The 19,001-nt window shown below is 34.3% G+C and overlaps 1 protein-coding gene across 1 annotated transcript in view; it reads left to right on the top strand.

Moving 5' to 3' along the window:
• The window catches only part of MSRB3 (methionine sulfoxide reductase B3), a 165,502-nt gene that overhangs the window by 27,229 nt on the left and 119,272 nt on the right, over positions 1-19,001 (top strand). The window contains exon 2 of the mRNA XM_057741772.1: positions 3,716-3,842. Within this exon, the coding sequence (XP_057597755.1) occupies positions 3,767-3,842 (76 nt within the window). The 5' untranslated portion in view covers positions 3,716-3,766. The remainder of the gene's footprint in view (positions 1-3,715; positions 3,843-19,001) is intronic.

The following is a 19,001-nucleotide window of genomic DNA, read 5'->3' as shown; positions in this document are numbered from 1 at the left end:
TTTGCTCAGTGCTGATTTCTAGGGGGTGTTTAATGCTAATTCTTTTCCCAAAGATTGTCACCACTCAGAAGAATGTGCTTCTTTGCCTCTTTTTGGAATAGGATTGTTTTTGGCTAAGGTCCTCATCCAGGCAGCTCAGGGAGCACAATGGGAAAAAAGCTGTCTAATGGAAACTTGAATTGGGGGCAGCGGGGGCGGGTAGTGTGGGGAGTAGCTGCTGGTTTGTTTGACCCCTCAAAAGTACCGTATCTTCAGCATCTTGAAGCTTTGGTCAATGCAAGTGGACTCAGTTCTAGACGTCTTTAGGTTGTATATCCTAAAGGTATAGCCAAGGAGTTTAGAGAAAAGATTTGAAGGTGAAAGGGAGAGAGAAGTTGCATGTGGTGGGACAGAAAGATTAAATCTAGAAATCTGAGTATGCCTCAGGCTTTTTACTTCCCTAACGCTCTACTTTTTTCACTCACTGTCAAGAAGAAAATCTTCAAATAATCTTCTTGAATTAAATGAATCTTTATGGAGTATTTATTATCAGCCACATTGTCTGTTGGGAGAACATAGAATCAGAGCGTCTAGAGTAGATTGGTAACAACCTCAGGCTTTTCATTCATTGCCAATTGTGTAGTGGTCAAGAGCACTGGCCCTGGAACTATAATAGATGGCGTGGGTTCAAATCTGTTAAATCATTCAGTTCAGTTACTTAAGGGCTCTGCTTCTTACCACATATAAGATCTTAGGTAAATTACTTAACCTCCCTATGCCTCAATCTCTACACCTAAAAATGGGAAAATGATAATATGTACCTTATGAGGTCCTGAGGATTAAAAGAGCTAATAGATGTGAGGTGCTTAGAACAGCGCCTGCCATATGGCAAGGGTTTCATCAGCTATTCCCCTTAGGATATCTTTATCCTACCATGGAAATCAATCCAAGAGCAGGAAGTTTTCTTGCCTAAATAGGATTCTGTGTTTGGAGAATGACCTGCTAACTCTAAACAGGATTGGGTATAAACGGACTGTTAAAAATTTCCAATTCATATAATTTTAAAATAAAGCAAATATTTGTATATTTAAATAATAATGAGTTAATGTTTGTGAGCTTATACTATGTGCCAGGAATTGTTCCATGTGCTTTTTACCAATTAACTTATTTAATTGTTATTTTAGAGTTGAGGAAACTGAGGCACCAAGAGGGTAACCAACTTTGCCAACATAACACAACTCCTTAGGGGCAGGACCAGGATTCAAACCCAGGCAGTCTGATCTCATAGATCACACCCATGCATTGTGATAGATCTTTCATCCAAATGTATTCTGCATTTTAGATTGGTTTGTCAGTGTTTTATTTCATTTATTGCAAACATAAACTAAGAAAAACTAAGTGCAAGAACATTAGTTAAAAATTAAAGTTGCTAAATCATTTCAGCATAAAAATATTCCTTTTTCTGTTCTAGAGAAAAGTTGCTCCTGGTGTCACATGTTAGAGCCATATTAACTATGATTCTTTTGCTTTGTGAAATATAACTATGGGTTTGATTTCACCAAGGCATCCAGATGCATGTATCCATTCTTTAGAACTGTTTTTCACTTTCCATCTCAGCTACATTTTTTTTTCCGGGTAGGTTGTAAGTAATGTCACTTTGTGTACATTTTTGCAAAATTAGCTACTTTTTCTGTTGTCCTTGCAAACATTAAAATGATTAGGGTTATATCAAATCCTAACCTATAAAATGCATGCTTTGTGGGATTTGACAACCGAGAGCACTGTGACAAATCATACTTTTTGCATTCTTCAGTGTAAAAAGGCTAGATAGCTCTAAAAGTAATCACATTGTTGCTCTATTTTGTTGGTGCTCATGTAGCTGGGTTCACTTTGAAAGAAAACTGGGCAAAACTAACTTGCCACTAGATGGAGCCCTGGCTATTTGGGTAGAAATAAAGGCAACAGTCGCAACATTAAATCACGCCGTCATATCATGCTGGAGGGACCCCCCCCCCCCGCCCCGGTATTTGAGGCCCTCAGCTTTTAATTGTAGAATGCATCTTTGTTCTTTGCCTGACCTGCAGAGTGACATCACTCCCTTTCTTCCTGTGCGCTGGCTTTGACACAAGCCAGATGGCCGTGGCCATCGGTAGGTGCGCAGGCCGCCTGGTACAGCAGTTGATGAAACAGAATAGGAAGACGTTTTATGGTCAGCTGCGGGAGCACAATGAGGCTGCAGCTTTGCTAAGTAATTACATTTACCGTGCACACTTTATTCCTCACAGAGAAGGTCACAGGGAAAGAAATACATTTTTATTTATAGTGTTGTGAGGTATAGACCTTTGATCTTTTATTAGTCAGTAGTCTGCTCCAAAGGAATGCTCTCTTTTCCCTGCTCTGCAGTCACTCGTGAAAATGACATGTTTATTTATGTTTAATGGTTCTTCCAGGCTGTGCATTGTGATGCTTACCTTCCCTCTTCCTCCCCTTTGTCTGCAGTTAGTAACACAAAAATGTTTTAGTTTTGTAGTGAGTTTAGTTTGGAGAAGTCAGAGTTCAGGCATGTTAATACAAGCAGGTTTCTGTCAGATATACTCCAGAATGATTTGGTAAAAGATATTACTGTTTATTATGTGTTTGTTCTTGGAGGAGGGCAGAAGAGACCAGGAACAGACTTTTATTTTGGAGGACGGAGGGTGGGGGAAGAGGGTCAGGAAATGAACGAGACATTAATTTTACATCCATTTTTGGATATTTAGTGGTTAAGATCACTTACAATGCTAATTTTAAATAAACTATTAGAAGTTACTATTCATCTAGTATTTTTCACCTTCATTTGAAGTTAATCTTTACCGACTGAAAGATTGTACAAAACTTTAAAGAAAATCCTAACTGAACTTTTCTTTAAAGTTTAACATTCACACAGTTCTGAGATTCTTCCACATGATTCATTTCCAAAAGCTTTAAAAAATATTTTTACCCTTTTTAAGGCTAGATTGTGTACATTATTTACAGGATTGATCTGAAAATTATAAACCATAAAATCAAATGAAAATTCATGGCTGATATGCCTTCTTCAAACGTAACACTGTTTCTAAAGTGAAGCCTCCTAATTGTCTTTAGGTTATTTGGCTCTTTATTTTTTTTAAATATGAAGCTCTAACAAAAGAAATCTCTTAATCTTCGGGGAGGGAGATTTGCAAATAATTGCTGGATGAAGGCAGCGTGGTGTGAGGAAAGAGCGAGACTGTGTAGTTGGATAGAACAAGGTTTTCTAACTTTTTTTCCCCTGGCTATTTGCTTTGTGGCCTTGGACCTTTGTGCCTCGGCTTCCTCACGTATGTATTGGGTGATAAAACCTACCTCCCAGGTTTATTGTAAGAATTAAATGACACAATATATGTATATTTGGCCCTAGACAGTTTCTGTCACTTGGTACGAGCTCAGTAAATGTGAATTGCTTTCAACTGTTTTAAATTTTGTCTCTTTTTCTCAACCTCTTGCAAAATGTGTTCACAGAGTACACTGCTATTATATAGTGTGTATTTTATTCATAAGATATAAATAAGCCTGGGTCAAAAGTAAGCTCACCGTCTGAAAAATAGGCATTTGAAATTTATTAGCATTGTGTGTGTGTTCAGTTCCAGATAAAACTATAACCATCAATTGTGCAGTGAATGTGTTTAACATTTGTGATGTTTTAATTTGTTTTTGTTTTCTTTTTTCTCCTACCCAGCTCTTGCCCCTGTTCTTTGCCTCTCGTTTTGTTGGTGAAGATATCCCAGTGATGTCTGCCTTCAACCTGCTGCATTTGGTGACCAAGAGCCAGCCAGTAGCCCTGCGAGCCTGTGGGCTTCCCTCAGGTTGCTGCTTCTTGTACTGTACTTAGTGAGGGCACTGGTCTGGGTTGGCGGTGGGGAGGGTGTTTCTGCTGCAGGAAATGATACACCATAATGCTTTGCTAAATTTCTTTTTCTTTTACTTGGGCCCTAATTTGAAGATGGAAATCGGTTATAAATCACCACTCTACTTTGAGTAATATTAATTTCCACAATCCTACAACCCCTGGAAACATTGTCCATTTTCCTTGCTCAGTCTATAATTGTCACTAATATTTCATGATATCTTCTTGTTCTTTAATGCACACTGTACATCTGAAAATCATAATGTTCATAAGAGGCTGGCAGTCTTGATAAGAAACTGCCCCAAATCACACAAAATAGGACATTTATCTTGTTAAAGGATAATGAAAATGCTTTTCATTCCACATGTGGTCACTCCTTTAGAAAGAAAAAATTAAAATAAGCAACTTTAGTACAGTAAAGTTAGTTATTGTACTTACAAAAAAAAAGATATTTTATTTAACAATGACCAAATAAAGAGAACTAATATAGCATGTGTTAACTGGTTTTAAATTAGAACCACCACCCTTTTTAAAAATGTGATTTTAAGCATTTATACAAGTGAGACATAAAAGTCCAAATTTTTATTATGCGCCTATATCATGTTTAATATTTTAATTTTATTAGGAAAATCACTATGGCCAGATATTTTCTGTGAACATTATTGTCAATAATATTTATATTTTCTTTTAGTATACATACCTCTATTACTGTACTGTATAGAGAATTTAATTCCAACTCATTAAATATGCACTGAATATTAACTGTGAGTGCCAGGCATTGTGTGAAGCAGTGAGAATACAGTGATAAACAAGATCAAGCCAATTTCTTTAACAAGCACAAGATGAAGTAGCATGGGAAAAACGTGAAGACCTGAAAGAGCAAGACATGTTCAGAGAAGTGCAGTTTATTTGATATGGCCAGCTTGGGTGGGTGAGGGCAAGTAGAAGAGGTAAGGAAGGAAGGAAGCCAAATCATGAAGTGCCTTATATGATGTTTTAAAACATTTAAATCTTGGGGAAGGGATGAAGGAGGACTAAAATGACTAGATTTGCATTTTATAAGGATTATTGATTTAGTATGATAGAAAGTCCCTGCTAGTTCCAAATATTTCTATGAGAAGGTTGAGCTGGCAACTTAATTAGAAGGGAGGATAAGGCTTTTGTCTTGAAGCTGTACTTGAATAGTAAACACTCTAGTTAAAAAAAAAAAAAGATTTTATGTCTATTTGTGGTGACTTGAGAGGCCAATGAAGCTTAATGCATGAGATTCACAACTCCTCTTCCTGACACCTTCACTTCTCCTCTGCCGCTGCCATGCCCCTGCACTGCCACCATTGAGTATGTTGGAGGAGCTTGAGGCTGAAGGGCCTCATGAAGTACTGAGAGCCTTAACAATGATCATTACAGTAGGTTTGGAAAGAAGGAGGCTGGATAAGAGAATTTCAAGTTGTAGAACTGACAAGGTTTATTTGTTGAATTATATGTAAGCTTGAGGGAAAGCATCAACCAGTGTAGCTCCTGTGCCATGTGGAACTTTTCCGTTAACTATGTACTAGGTATAATAATTGGAGTATGAAAGTTATTTAACTGATACATAACCATGTTTCCCACTGAAAGGAAAAAAAAAAACCCACCCAAGATATGAGAGCACTAGCATAGTTCTTGCAGCATGAGTTTGTCATACACCAAGGAGGCTAAATATTTGCAGAAACTTATTAACATGGTATCCCTCGAGATATGACAGTTATGGGATTAAGGGGTTTCATAATGAAACTGTTTAATCAAAATGTGTCTTTAAATTTTGATATCAAAATGATTCAAAGATAAATTCAACAAAGCTGATAATTTTTAAGAAGTAACTATTATAGTACAACACTTAAGTGCACAAATTCTGGAATTCGACTGGGTCTGAATTCTGGCTTTGCCGCTTAACTGGCTGTGTGCCTTGGTTTCCTTGTTTGTAAAATGGGGATAATAATAGTACTCTCCTGAAAGGGCTGCTGTGAGAATGAAGTAGTTTAGGATGTGAAAAGTGCTTACAGTAGTGACTGGCATATAGTAAGCATTATATATAAGTGTTCACTAATTCACTATAGACATCTATATCTGTGTATATACATATATATTTGTATTTTTCTGGTACAATAGACTTTTAAAAACATTTAAATATGTGCCATCTTTCATTTAACTATTTTTACTTTAATTGGAACCACAAATGTACTTTATGCTTGAGAAATAACCATCTCAATCTGTTGTTTTGATCCCTTTATTTTACTCATACATCCTGCTGAACCAGACTGAAGTCCTATAAACATACAACACATTTCTTTTATTCTTATTATCCAGTACTGATGGTAGCTCAGAGAGACTTGGTCTTTCTTGCTTAGGGCTTATAAACCCATTTTAATTTGGTAAATGATTTGGCTAGAATAATATTCCTTAATTCCTTAGCCATTCAAGCACCCCGTACTTACAAAACTCAGTCTTCCACTGTCCACGTGTTTTATAACTTCAGTATTAGCAAAATCTTCGTTACTATCCATTTCTCTGACTGAATTTTACTCTTAAAAATATAAATATGTTGAAGAAATTGCTTGCCTGGCAATAATGTGAAACAAACTTAATTTTGAAAAATAAAAGAGAAGTTGAAATGGGAATTCTGGTCTTTAATACTTTATACAAGTAGAGAGGGAAGAGGTCAAAATTGGAGATATAGGAAATTAAGGTAAAAGTTTGACGTCTTGCTTTAATTTACTGTTCCCTGGTCAAAACCCATTACAACAAAAATCTCTGTAAATCAAAAAGATTTCTGCTCCCTAGCCAGTACCCTACTAATTTTAGGTATTATTCAATACGAAATAATTCCAGAACTGAAAAATAATTGGAACAGGCTCTTAAAGTTGATTATAACTGGATTGACCTGTATGAAGGCCATATCCCAGAAGGCTGATCTATCATTTTTCAGCTTTGACTTCCTTTTCTTATTTTTAAATAAGGCATAATTTCAATTTAGAGCTTATTAAGTGCATCTGAGTTATGGTTTGCTCATGTTTGTAATTAAAGGTAATTTTTTTTTTTCTCTCAGAGCTCTTCTTAATTTCCTATAACAGTTTCTTTTATGTATTAAAAAGAGCACTGGAATAGGAGTCAGAAAACTAACCACAGCTCTGTCATTAACTTGTGTGACCTTGAACATATCAGTAAACATCTCCAGATCTCAGTCTCTTTATTTTTAAAATGAGGAATTTAAATTAGATAATCTATTCAGTTCAGAAATTCTGTGATTTTATGAACTGTCATTGTTTTTACTTTGGCTCTGGGTTAATCAAACTTGAAAACTCAGTACTAATTAATGAATGGGAATTTACAGAAAAATCTGCTTGGTTGTGGTGGGAGGACAGAAATATTTTGCATGTTTGAACATTAGAATTCCTTGCCTCTAAATCAAGACTGAGGCATTATCTTAGGAGGGATTAGGAAGCACAATTTTATGCATAGTTTCAATGCTTGATAAAAATTAAGTCTAATTATAGCTTATACTAGATATGATGGTAGCTTTCAGCCAAGTGAGAGTATTCGTCTAAATAGTACTAATTACAGTGATAAATTGTGCTCTTCTCTAACATCATACACGTAGCATGTGGTTGTTACTCTCATTTGACTTTAGTGGCATATTTAACAGTCTCCATGAGTTAAAGAGCCACATGGCGGTTTTTGCAGCTTGTAAAGAAAGCTATTATGTCATAGTATTCTAATGTAGAAATTGGAAACCTGAAAGACAGATATTTTGCAAATGGTGTTTGCAAGTCATAGACTATCATCTGTATAGGTAGAGCTCTCTAAGAATCAGGGGCTTGTGGCTCCAGAGCTTAGCACAGTGCCTGGCACTTAATAAATATTTGTTAAATGAATGAATAAACATTTGGAAAGTTTACATGTAGGTGAAGTGATAGCTATAACAGAGTACAAATTTATTTGAGACTTTTGGGTTTCAAATAAATCTAACAGGAAGGTTGAATTAAAGTTCATAGTTTGGTTGCCTTTTGAATATATTGTAAAAAACAATTTCTCTTTTCTCACTTTGTTGCATTAATACAATATGGTAGATTTCTTAGGTATAAATCACATTGTAGCCAAATAAATAACAACAAAAATGTGGTAACACAGATTCAAAGTATATTATCCAAAATTGCTTTTACTTTTTCTCTCAAACAATTTGAGATTTGGTAGTAAACTGTTTGAGGAAGGGAATAAGTACATATTATATTTACCATGAGAACTAAGAGCTCTGGTTCTTTTGATTGCTTTTCTCTGGAGCAAATTAATATTGTTTGTTGTGCTTTAATTTCTGCATTTGTAAAGAGGAAATACCTCAGATATGCACCAAAGCAATATCCCTAAATAAGAAGTACTACTATTCAAGTTTGAGCTGGCACTATTTCATTTAATAGCATCTGATGTTATATTTACCTTAAAAAAATAATTGAAATCATTGGTATGTTGTTCACTTACTGAATAGATTGGCTTTCTACATTAGTTTTATTTTTTAACCGTTTTGTGTCATGAAAACATGAACCATCTCCTTGGTTTGTTTGTTTGTTTGTTTGTTTTGATAAAAGTTATGACTTTTCTCCTCCAGAAAACATATATGTGCACCTATACAATTTTTCATATAATTTCAAGATTTTTTATTAGATATTCTGATACTCGTAAGAGAGGGCTCTTTGACCACAGATTCAGACCTGTCTTCTAAAAGATACACAGAAAACCGATATAAAAACTCTAGTCAGAATGCATAATTTCCGATTTCTTTATTGATATCACCAATGAAATTCTCTCTCACAAATTCAGTTTAATGCCTTCTATTCTCAACTTCACCATTCTTACATGTTCATCTTACCTAACTTATTTGATTATACTGAAAATCCTTTGGGGGGAGTGTTTTGTTTTGTTTTTTTTGAAAGACACAGTTTTTAGAAAATAGAGATTCAAATTTCAGCTCCCCTAATACACAAAATAATTTGCAATTAATTGATTGAATGGTATCTATTTTTCCCAGTAGATGGCACTAGATTTACATTTTTTTCACAGCATGAAAGGGTATTGATATCATTAGCACATAGGTGCATTGTGAAAACTTAAACAAAACTATGTAAAGAATATTCAGTTAAGAACACATGGATTTACAAACCACAAATTTTTCTGCTTATATCATGTTCAAATAATATTTGTAGAGTGCAAAACCTTTTTCCATTTTCAACAGGATTCCAACTCCCTTGTGCTTGGACATCTCATATAATTGTCTTTCATGTGTAGACTTTCTATAAACTAAAACACGTTTTCATAAATTAACTTATCTTGTATCCAAATAGCTGATTTAACAGTAATTTATAGTTTTATATGTAGCTAAATTTTCTTCAGCAGACCACCCAAGAATTAAAGAAAATTTCACATTTTGTTTTGCTATGTTTTGAATTTTTATAGTCTTGAAAATGTTATTAGTGTAACATGTTGACTGTTAAGCATGAGTCCTTTTTTGCATGAATGAAAATATTTTTGGAAGCTAAGAAAAATTATATTTAAAATGTTAATTAATGAGTACTCTAATGCAGCTATATTCTTTTCTAAAACAAGATGTTTTAGTAGCTCTGTAATATAATAAAGTATTAATGTTGAAAAGTTGCTGTACAGCATTTATTAGATGAGTTTTAAAAATCATTTGTGCATGAGACTAAATTGCTATTGAACAATAAATACATCTGTATGAATAGGTTTTGGGCATATGGTTTGTTAAATGTGGATTTTGTTAATTTTTTCTTAAATATGGAATAAATTCTTTATATACATTTATAACTATAAAATATGCAGCAAAATCTAGTAACAACAGAGATAAAATGGGAATGAACAAAAAATATTTTAATTTTGAGAAATTCTCTAACAACTAAAGAATATAAAACATCAGTTCTGAAAACAAATGGTAGTTCTACAGAGTTAGTTTATCTAGGCAATATGGACTTTGGGGGACTCATATAGGTAGAATTATTAGTTGTTTATTTATCTAAACATGTTCATGATAATTTACCTAACAGATCATGGACGGATTTATTAAAATGAGCCATCTTTTGCTCTCAACAAGCAAGTGCTTAATGAAGGAATGAGGTGTGAATGACAGTTCACGAAGAGTCACTAATACTGAGGCTAAATACTAGATGAATTTTCATTCTCAGTCTTTTCTAGTTTGTAGCTTCATCCTAAACATTTTATTTAGAGACTGAATTTCTCATGGCTTCTTTTGGTAGATACGTTTTAATTTAAAATGCTTTGAATAGATTTTATTGAGATGCAGTGGCAAATTATCTCTAATTAGTTTTGTGCCTTTACATTTGAAATCAACCATTTGAAAATTTAAAACCCCCGTTTTATTTTTTCAATGTCCTTGTTTTTTCTCTCTTGCTTACATTTAGTGTATTTACACTTGTATTAGTCACTTAAAAATGCATGTTATAAATACATATCATGGGGACTTCCCTGGCAGTCTAGTGGTTAAGACTCAGCACTTCCACTGTAGGGGGAGCAAGTTCGATCCCTGGTTGGGGAACTAAGATCCTTCATGCCGTGCTCACGGCCAATATATATATATACACATACACACACACACCATGGAATGACAAAGGTATCAGCTATTTAGGTGATTTTTAAGAGATATACATTTATAGAATTTAAGTTTACTCAGTTACTACTATGGTAAACGTTTCCTTCAACACTAGATGTAAGTATTTTATTCAACCACATAATTTCAAATGAAGAATCGAACTCGCTAGATAAGCAAGCAGAGAAAACCCAAAATGCTAGCTATAGTTTTTAAGATTTTGTTTTGTTACGGAAATGCATGTTGGCTCACAGAATGGTACAGCTCTTCATAATATATTCCATTTTGATTAATGGCTGAATAGTTCTTGTGCAAATTTTAAATAACATTACAGCAAGTTTCAGAGCTTGCTGTCTTGTTATTGGTATTGATGAAGAAAGAGACTGGAAGCATAATCTGCATTTACTAGTTTGTTATTACCACCAACTTGCTTTCTGGCCCCCGAATCTGTTTTGTACCTTTTATTCCTATTGCTCATCTGTAAACTTAGAATGAAATATGCTCTTGTCAAATCATTCACAATTAATATTACCCTCAGGTGGTAACATTATCTGACATTTCTCAGAAATTTATTGTGTGCAACTTTAATCCCTGGCTGTAAGGGAGAATAAACTGGCAAAATACAAAAAGGCAGGGTGGGACATCAAATAAGTCTGGGAAGGTTGATAGGTTTGATCATCAAAATCTATTTCTATTACAGGAAAACCCTTGGTTCCTGCAAAGTAAGCTCCAGAAAGGTAGAGACTTTTTAGTCTGTTTAGTTCACTATTCCATCTTAGCAGCTAGAATTGTTTCTGTCACATAATAGGTGTTCAATAAATATTTATTGAATGAATGAATGGTGATGAACAAGTAGCATTCATCTTATGTACCAGAATAATGCCACGTAGTAAGTAATGTGATCTCTGTTCTTAAGGAATGTGCATTCTGAGAAAGATGGCCAATTTGGGTCCAAATTTTGTTATCTATAGAATGAAGGGAGTTACGTACTTCGTGTTTTTATGATTCTATTTAAACCTTTCCTCCCTTGCTTTACTGTTAAAGGAAGGAGTAGAAGAAATAAGAAGCATTGTGCTTCTTTCTGCCCAGAATGGCTGATTAACTTCTTGGATTAGGATTTGAAGCAATGACAGTTCTCCTGGAGGGTACTGAAGGAATGTGTAGGTGTAATTATAATAGCAGGAAGTAGTAGGAGGGGAGAATGGCGACATGGGGGTGGGAACAGACGGTGGGCACGTGGGTTAGTGAAAGATGGGCATGTTAATGTACAACAAAGCATTGGTTCAAGAGAGAAGTGTAATGAACGCGTGAATGAAATGAGGAAAGCTGCAGATGAGGAGCTTGCTCTCATTAACCAGGTGTGTGACCGGCTCTCATAACTTCTTTGGGCCTTGGTTTCCTCATGAGGGCTTTGAATGAAAACTTCATCAGTCCCCAGATTATGAACACTTGTTCTACTAATACCCTGTAAAACTGACCCCATCATCAAATGGAGAAACTTTGCATACTACCATATTTTATAAATTCTAAGATGAGCTGTTTTTACATTTCATCATTTTGGTAATGCGGTTGCAGCTTAAAAATCATTTCAATAAGAAAGTATCGTGTCATGGTTTGATTGACAACTCTTTTTTACTTTTCTGGTGGAACATAAAATAATGGTGTGTCAAAATACCACATACTCAATAATGCACATCAGCATAAGAAAGTCTGTAAGAAGTCTTCATTAGGAAACCCATGTAACCTAGATTTTCCTGATCTGGTTTGACTCTGGAAACTTCTCCTCACCCCCAGAGAGGAACTACTAAGTGAGCATTTTTTTCAGAGCCAGTGTTTCACAGGATATGTTTTGGGGAATGGTGGATTAGGTAATCTTATAGTCTTAAATCCAGAGAATTAATGGAATATTTGTCATAATAAAAGATTTGAAAGTGGAACTCTAGAGACGTAATAATAGATTCAGAGTAGTAATAAAGAAAAAAATTTAATCCATCTTTTTTTTAATTTCACTGGTTTAAGAAGCAAATATTATTGTTGCAGTTTTAAAACTAAGTTCTAAGAAACATAGCCAGAGCCATCACTTAGAAAACATCTTTTAGGAAGAAAATTTAAATAGTAGTAATTAAAATGTAGAGTTGAATAAATATTTAAATACAACATATACTTATTTGGTACACTTATTTAGTGCTTACTCTTCTCTGGGCAGAGTGCGAGGTGCTGGGGATGCAAAGATGACCAAAATTATTCCCCTGTCCCTCAAGGAGATATTGAATAATTCAGAAGTCTTATACCTTTTCTTTAGTTATCTGGCTGATAAAACTAAATTTTTTGACTTTTTTTTCTCCAGAATTTCTTAGATTTTCTGGAATGTATAGCTAGACTCAGATTTAGCTGTCCATTGAGTGACAATTGCAGACTTATTTTCTGCTTATTGAGCTTAATTAATTTAGATTTTAAATTGGATTTGGGTGATAATGTAATTTTAGAATCACAAAGCTGAGCTCTTAGACAACATAAATTTTATTTTTTTTCTAACAAAGTATACTTGATATTACATGGAAATAAAATTCTGCATGGTAATCTAAGAGAGGGCTCCTTTCCTTCCTTTTTGTGGGTGGTTACTTCTCATCTCCCCCTTTCAGTCTGTGCTCCCAAGGCGGTGAGGGAGGATGGGAGAGAGAACTATTTTTTGCAAGTCTTTTTGATTGCATGTGAAATGTAGAATGGAAATGAGCCTGTCTGTTTCTAATTTTTTTTTCTATGCAGTCTATGATGTTCTAGTGAAGACCCATACTGGAAAAAAAATTAAAAGCAGGGAACTCAAACTTTGTCAGACGTTTCACATGCAATCAGATAGACTTGAAGTTAAGTAACTTTCTCTTCCACTGTTGTCACTTGATGATGACAGTGCCTTTCAAAATTCTCTTTTTACTCATATGCTTTGCAAGTAAGAAAATGCTTTTTGGATCAAGACATGTTTTAAATATTTCCCTAAACTCTAGTCTTTATGGTCCACATTAATATGAAAGTCATTGCTCTTGTATTTCCATTACAGTTTAAAGAATTGATAAGTACTCTTTACTTCCTTTTGATACACTTAGAGAATGCTGATAAAATAACTATCACACATGAATTCAACAGTTAAAAATGTGTAACCCACAAGTAAAAGATAGAAATGTAAAATGTGGTTTCTGTCTTACAGACTTCATTCAGGTGAGCGTATCATTGCATGCATGTAGTGGTAAAGCTCTCTGTTGTCTCCTCTCAAGAAAATCATGCAGCCTTGCAGATTACTTACTATCAAAGGCTAGAATTTGAAATCATATTAATAGACTTTAGATGTTCTGGGAGATACATTTACTCGTGGGGATTTACATTGAGAAAACACTGACATATTTCCCCTTTAATTTTGAAACTGCCTTATTTCTCAGCTGCCCAGTTTTCCCTCTTCCAAATCAGAATCTACATTTTATCCTGGCTATTTTTTGCTTTGTTAAATTAGCTAATCACACTTACGTGAAAGACTCTTTGATTACCATCTTGACATTGTACATATTTGATCACACTACATCTGTCAGCTTGTCTGGATGGAGTTCTCTTCCCTATTTGAATCTTCTCTGGCCCTCTGACCCTGTAGATGCTGTTTCTGCAAATTATGTGAGTTTTCCATATCCCAGTTATAATTGGACCTAGTCAATGTAGGTGGGCAAAATTTGAGTGTTAATGTCTTCTTTGTTAACTCTCTTTACACAAAACTTTGCATATATTTTTACTATAATGCTGCACATTGTATTGATTGTTTTTCTTATCTTTCCTGTTACAGTATGTGCTCCCCTAAGGCAGAAACTTTGACTTACTCATTTTTAACTTCCCAGTACACATCACAGTCCTTAATTCACTGTAGATGTTTAATAAATAGTTGTAGAAAGTATGAATTAATGTTAGGCTCAACAGTTTATGTCTTCAAAGAATTTATAATCTGGGAAAATAAAGCAGAAACAACTGAAGACATTTGAGAATAATTGCAAAATATTATATTAGCTCATGTAAATAGTACCCTGCAGAGTAAATACACTAGTACTAAGGATATTCAGATGGAAGATCAGAGTAGGGGTGAATTTATCAGGATATGTAGACTTGGAAGGAAAGCTTCCTTGAAAATATTTTCTTAGTTTATCTATTCAAATCTTCAGTATGGAAACCAGAAGACCAATTTTATCATTCAACTATGCACCACTAAAACATATGGTCTTGTTTAATTCAAGAAGTTGAAAATGGTGTGTCGCCTTGGCATGCTTATAATGTCCATTGATGTTCACCAGAGCTCTGTGCATGCGTCAATAGAACATAACTGAAACTGATCTGTAGAACTGTCTTATATGAAGAACTAGAAAAACAGGAAGACGGCATTAAATGTGATTATTACTGAGAAATAAAGATACAATTTTCCTCACATATAGAAAAGAAAATAATCTTTACCTTAAAAAGAAACAAGTCTGCCTTCTGATTCCTAAGACCTAGAGTTTTTGGTTTTTGGTTTTTGTTTTCCTTTGTGTTATATTTAGGACTTAGAGGACAGATGAAATTAAACTGAACCTAAATGTAAAAATTAAGAATGTTTTTAAAAATGGAAACTGGGTTAAGGTACTAATTTTATACTTTCTTTAGTTATGGATGTTCCCTGCTACCACGTACAAGATTACCCTGAAACAGAGAGTTATTGAACTGTTTCCGAAAAGTAAAAACATTGTTTGGCCAAAGGATTTTGCTCTCTAGGCCTATCAAAAATTCATCACCAAAGATCATCTGTTGAGTATCCTCTTACACATGACTCCAGGTTGGGAATGATGATCTATAGTCTGGAAGGGATGACATTAAACACACAGAGCAAATTAGCAGAGACTGCCCACCTGATTCTGTGTTCAAGGTTCAGTCAGACAAATACTCTCTGAGAGCTAGTTTGAGTATAGCACTTGGCTAAAAAGATTTCACTTGGAAGAAAGGAAGGTAATGTCAGACAATGTCTGTACTAAGATATGCAATTGTAAATTTCCAGATACAAAAGCATATTCTTTTTTTGTTGTTTATCTATTCCATTCATATTCAGGTTTTAGTACTTGTGTTTCAGTTACTTGTCTCCATCTCTACCACTGGAGTATGAACTTTTTAGTGTATCCATCTCTTGCGTTGGCCGTTTCCACTGGGTGTTCAGAAAGCTCTTCCTTCAGATAGCAGCATAGTCAACTTCCTCTCCTCCTTCAAGGGCTGTGCTCAAAAGTCACCTCCATGAGGCTTACCTTGACCACTCTATTTAAGGTTACACCCCTTACTTCTAGCACTCCCAATCTTCTTTGCCCTGCTCAGATTTGCTTTTATTCCATCCTGTATACTTGTCACTTTCTCAGAGGCTACGTAAATTTCTTACTTATTTTCACTGTGATTTTTCTGTCTTCCCCTACTCCTGCTGGAATGGGAGCTCCATAAAAGTAGGATCTTTATTTTGTTCACAGATATATCTTAAGTACTTAGAATAATGCCAGCATATATTAGGTGCTCAATAACTAATTATTGAATGAATGAGTATTTTACTTAGCACAGTGCCTAGCACTCTGTAAACACTCAACATTTTTGATGACTTAAGAAACCAGTAAGAAAAATAGATCAGTGGTCCTCAAAGTAAGCCCTGCAGCCCTAGTTTCATGGAAACCAGAGGACTGAAGCCAGAGTGTCATGACGTCTTAGATTGTATATTAATCTCTGGAATGTTTTTCCTGTATAGGTCTATGTTGAGAGAAAAAAATCAGAAGAATTGAGCATGCTTCTATAAGCATGGAGCTGTTCTTTTTTGCATTTTTTTCCTTAAAGCCTTTATTAAATTACTAGAATGCAAAGCAAACAAAACACAAGAAAAAATGGTTCATGGTATATAATTTTATATTCTATTATAAAAATGGACTAGATTTGGCTTTTATAAATGCCCACTTATTTAGAAATTCCTAACACTACTACGTCTGGGATAAAAGTTTCTTTAACTTCCCAATATGACAGAATAATAACCAACCGAAAATTATAATTTATAGTGAAAATTAAAATATACCATTTTAAAATATAGTGGCAAGATATTTCAACATGAACTTTACTATTTTAACCTAGTTAACTCAAAGCAAAACAAGATAGTCTTATCATCTCTTATTCACTTATTATTTTGTGAAGATATTTAACTTTCATTTTTTCTGATCCTAGGACCAAAATTAAAGTTATGGGATCTTTAGGTTTTGTTTTGTTTTGATTTTTCACACTGAAATATAAGATTTATGACTTAAAAGTGCTCTAAGATTTAGGTAACAGATTTGATTTACTTCTTAACAGGAATTTAAAAAGCCTTTCAATGTTTTATAGACTTTGTGAGAATCCTGTTTGAACCTTGTCACTGACCCTATGTTGAAGGAATGAACACAGGGAAAACAGATTTGGCTAATAGACAAATGTTTTTACTTTCCTGGATGTGCTGTAGTGATTATTACTTTCCTCTCTTATTATCTTAAGTTATTTGTGATAGTTTTCAAGCTGAAAGTTATTGCATAATTTAAGAAGAAAGAAATTTGTAGCATAATTTTTCCATGGGCTTTGCTCTTTGTCCTTAGTAAGTTATGTTATAACCTCTCTGAGCCTCAGTTTCTGTATCTGTAAAATGGGTCTGACATCTGCCTCCTAGAATCATTGAGAGGATTAAATGTAGTTTTGTGAAAGTGTCTAGAAATGTGCATGGCACATAGTAGGCACTCAAATTTTAATTTTCTTTTCTTCTTTCAATTCTTATTTTGATCATTTTTAAAGATAACTTGTGAGGAAAATACTGTTCTAAGGGAATTATTATAGAAAAATAATTACTAATAAAATATTGCAGCACACTGAAATACCTGATCTGGTTACCTTTTAAAATACAGTTTTAACTTCGGAATTCACTGTAATCAAAATGATAATATAATACTCTATTTTCTTTAGACAGTGTTTGTTAAGTGCTAATTGCTGTGATCCTTATAGCAGACCTCTGAGGGTGGTAGCGCATAGAGAGACCCATGTGTCTAAGGTCACATGACTAGCAAGCAGGCAGAGGCAAAAAGTAAACTCTAATTCAAGACAGTACTGGCTTTGAGGTAACAATATGGAATAAGCCTTGATATAAAAAGAGACTTTGGACACATTTTAGCAAATAAATGCTCTTGGATTAGGTTCAGGGTGGATCTGATGTATACCAAAGCTACTCTGTAAGGAATGCTGTTATGATTGGATACCAAAGTGGCAATATTACCCTCTTAAATATGCTTTGGGTTGCGTGTGTATATACACACGCTCACTCGTGGCTTCAAAGTACTCTCTTAAGCATGTAAATAAAGGAAAAAATCTTTCCCTAACATACTTCTAAGCCAATTTAGGGGTCATTGAACAGATGTCATATAATACTAATGTTAAATTACCCTGTGTAATAAGAAAATTACAGTACCTAAGTGAAGATAGTAAAGGAAAACCATCCAATGAATTATTCTAGAATTTCAAAATGAAATGATTTCTTTGAAATTAACAGTGGCACCACATGACTTTAGAAAAGTGAGTCTGATAGGGAAAAGCGAAATTAGAGACAAAAGTGAAGCCTTTCTGTGTTTATATATGCCAGTTTTGGGTTATGATGCTAGGAGAGCTAATGTAATAGCATAGCTTTCAATTGTCCAGAAAGTGTATTATTATTAAACTGTGTGGCAAGAAATTTATTAAAATTTGACTAACTTCTCTTTGTTTAGTATTAAATCACAATAGTTGTTTCTAGTCCACATATACTTCCTTTTGCTATTAGGTACACTTTAAAAGCCTAATTATTTTGAGAACATAGTATGACCAAAGAATAAAAATGTACAAAGTTCGACAACTTTAAATAAACACTAGCATTTCTTAAAGAACAAACCTCACTTACAGTTAGGAAACAATATTTATATTTAAGGTTGAAAAGCCAGGATGTAGGAAAATTTTGCTAATTTGGAAGATGACCTTTAAGTGCACCAAAACCAAATAATTTGTAGGCTATGACATAGGGCACATTCCTACAAAATTTGTGTGAATACTGCGTTAGTGGTTCTTGAAAGACAAACAAAGAAAGCTGGAATGAAATCTTTATCCCCCTCACAAATAAGACGGAGACTAACAAAAGAGTACAGCAACACTCTTTCAAAGCTTGCCATTAAAACGAGGTCTCTGTAGCACAGCTAATGAGATGGTTCATAGTGGAAAACAATCTGTTTTTAAGAATGTTCAGATCAAAAGTAATTTCTAATCTATGAAATAAAGTTTTTTCAATACCCTTCATTCACCAGTAAAGCTTTTATGTTTGTATTATTTACTTCAATCAGATGTTTTCAATTTTACCTTTTCTCCTTGTACAAATACTTGACATGGTTCGTCAATACTGACCAACAG

Source organism: Hippopotamus amphibius, chromosome 7 (genome assembly GCF_030028045.1).
Source record: "Hippopotamus amphibius kiboko isolate mHipAmp2 chromosome 7, mHipAmp2.hap2, whole genome shotgun sequence".
NCBI lineage: Eukaryota > Metazoa > Chordata > Mammalia > Artiodactyla > Hippopotamidae > Hippopotamus > Hippopotamus amphibius.
The sequence above is the reverse complement of the archived record's forward strand: the minus strand, read 5'-3'. Positions and strand labels throughout refer to the sequence as shown.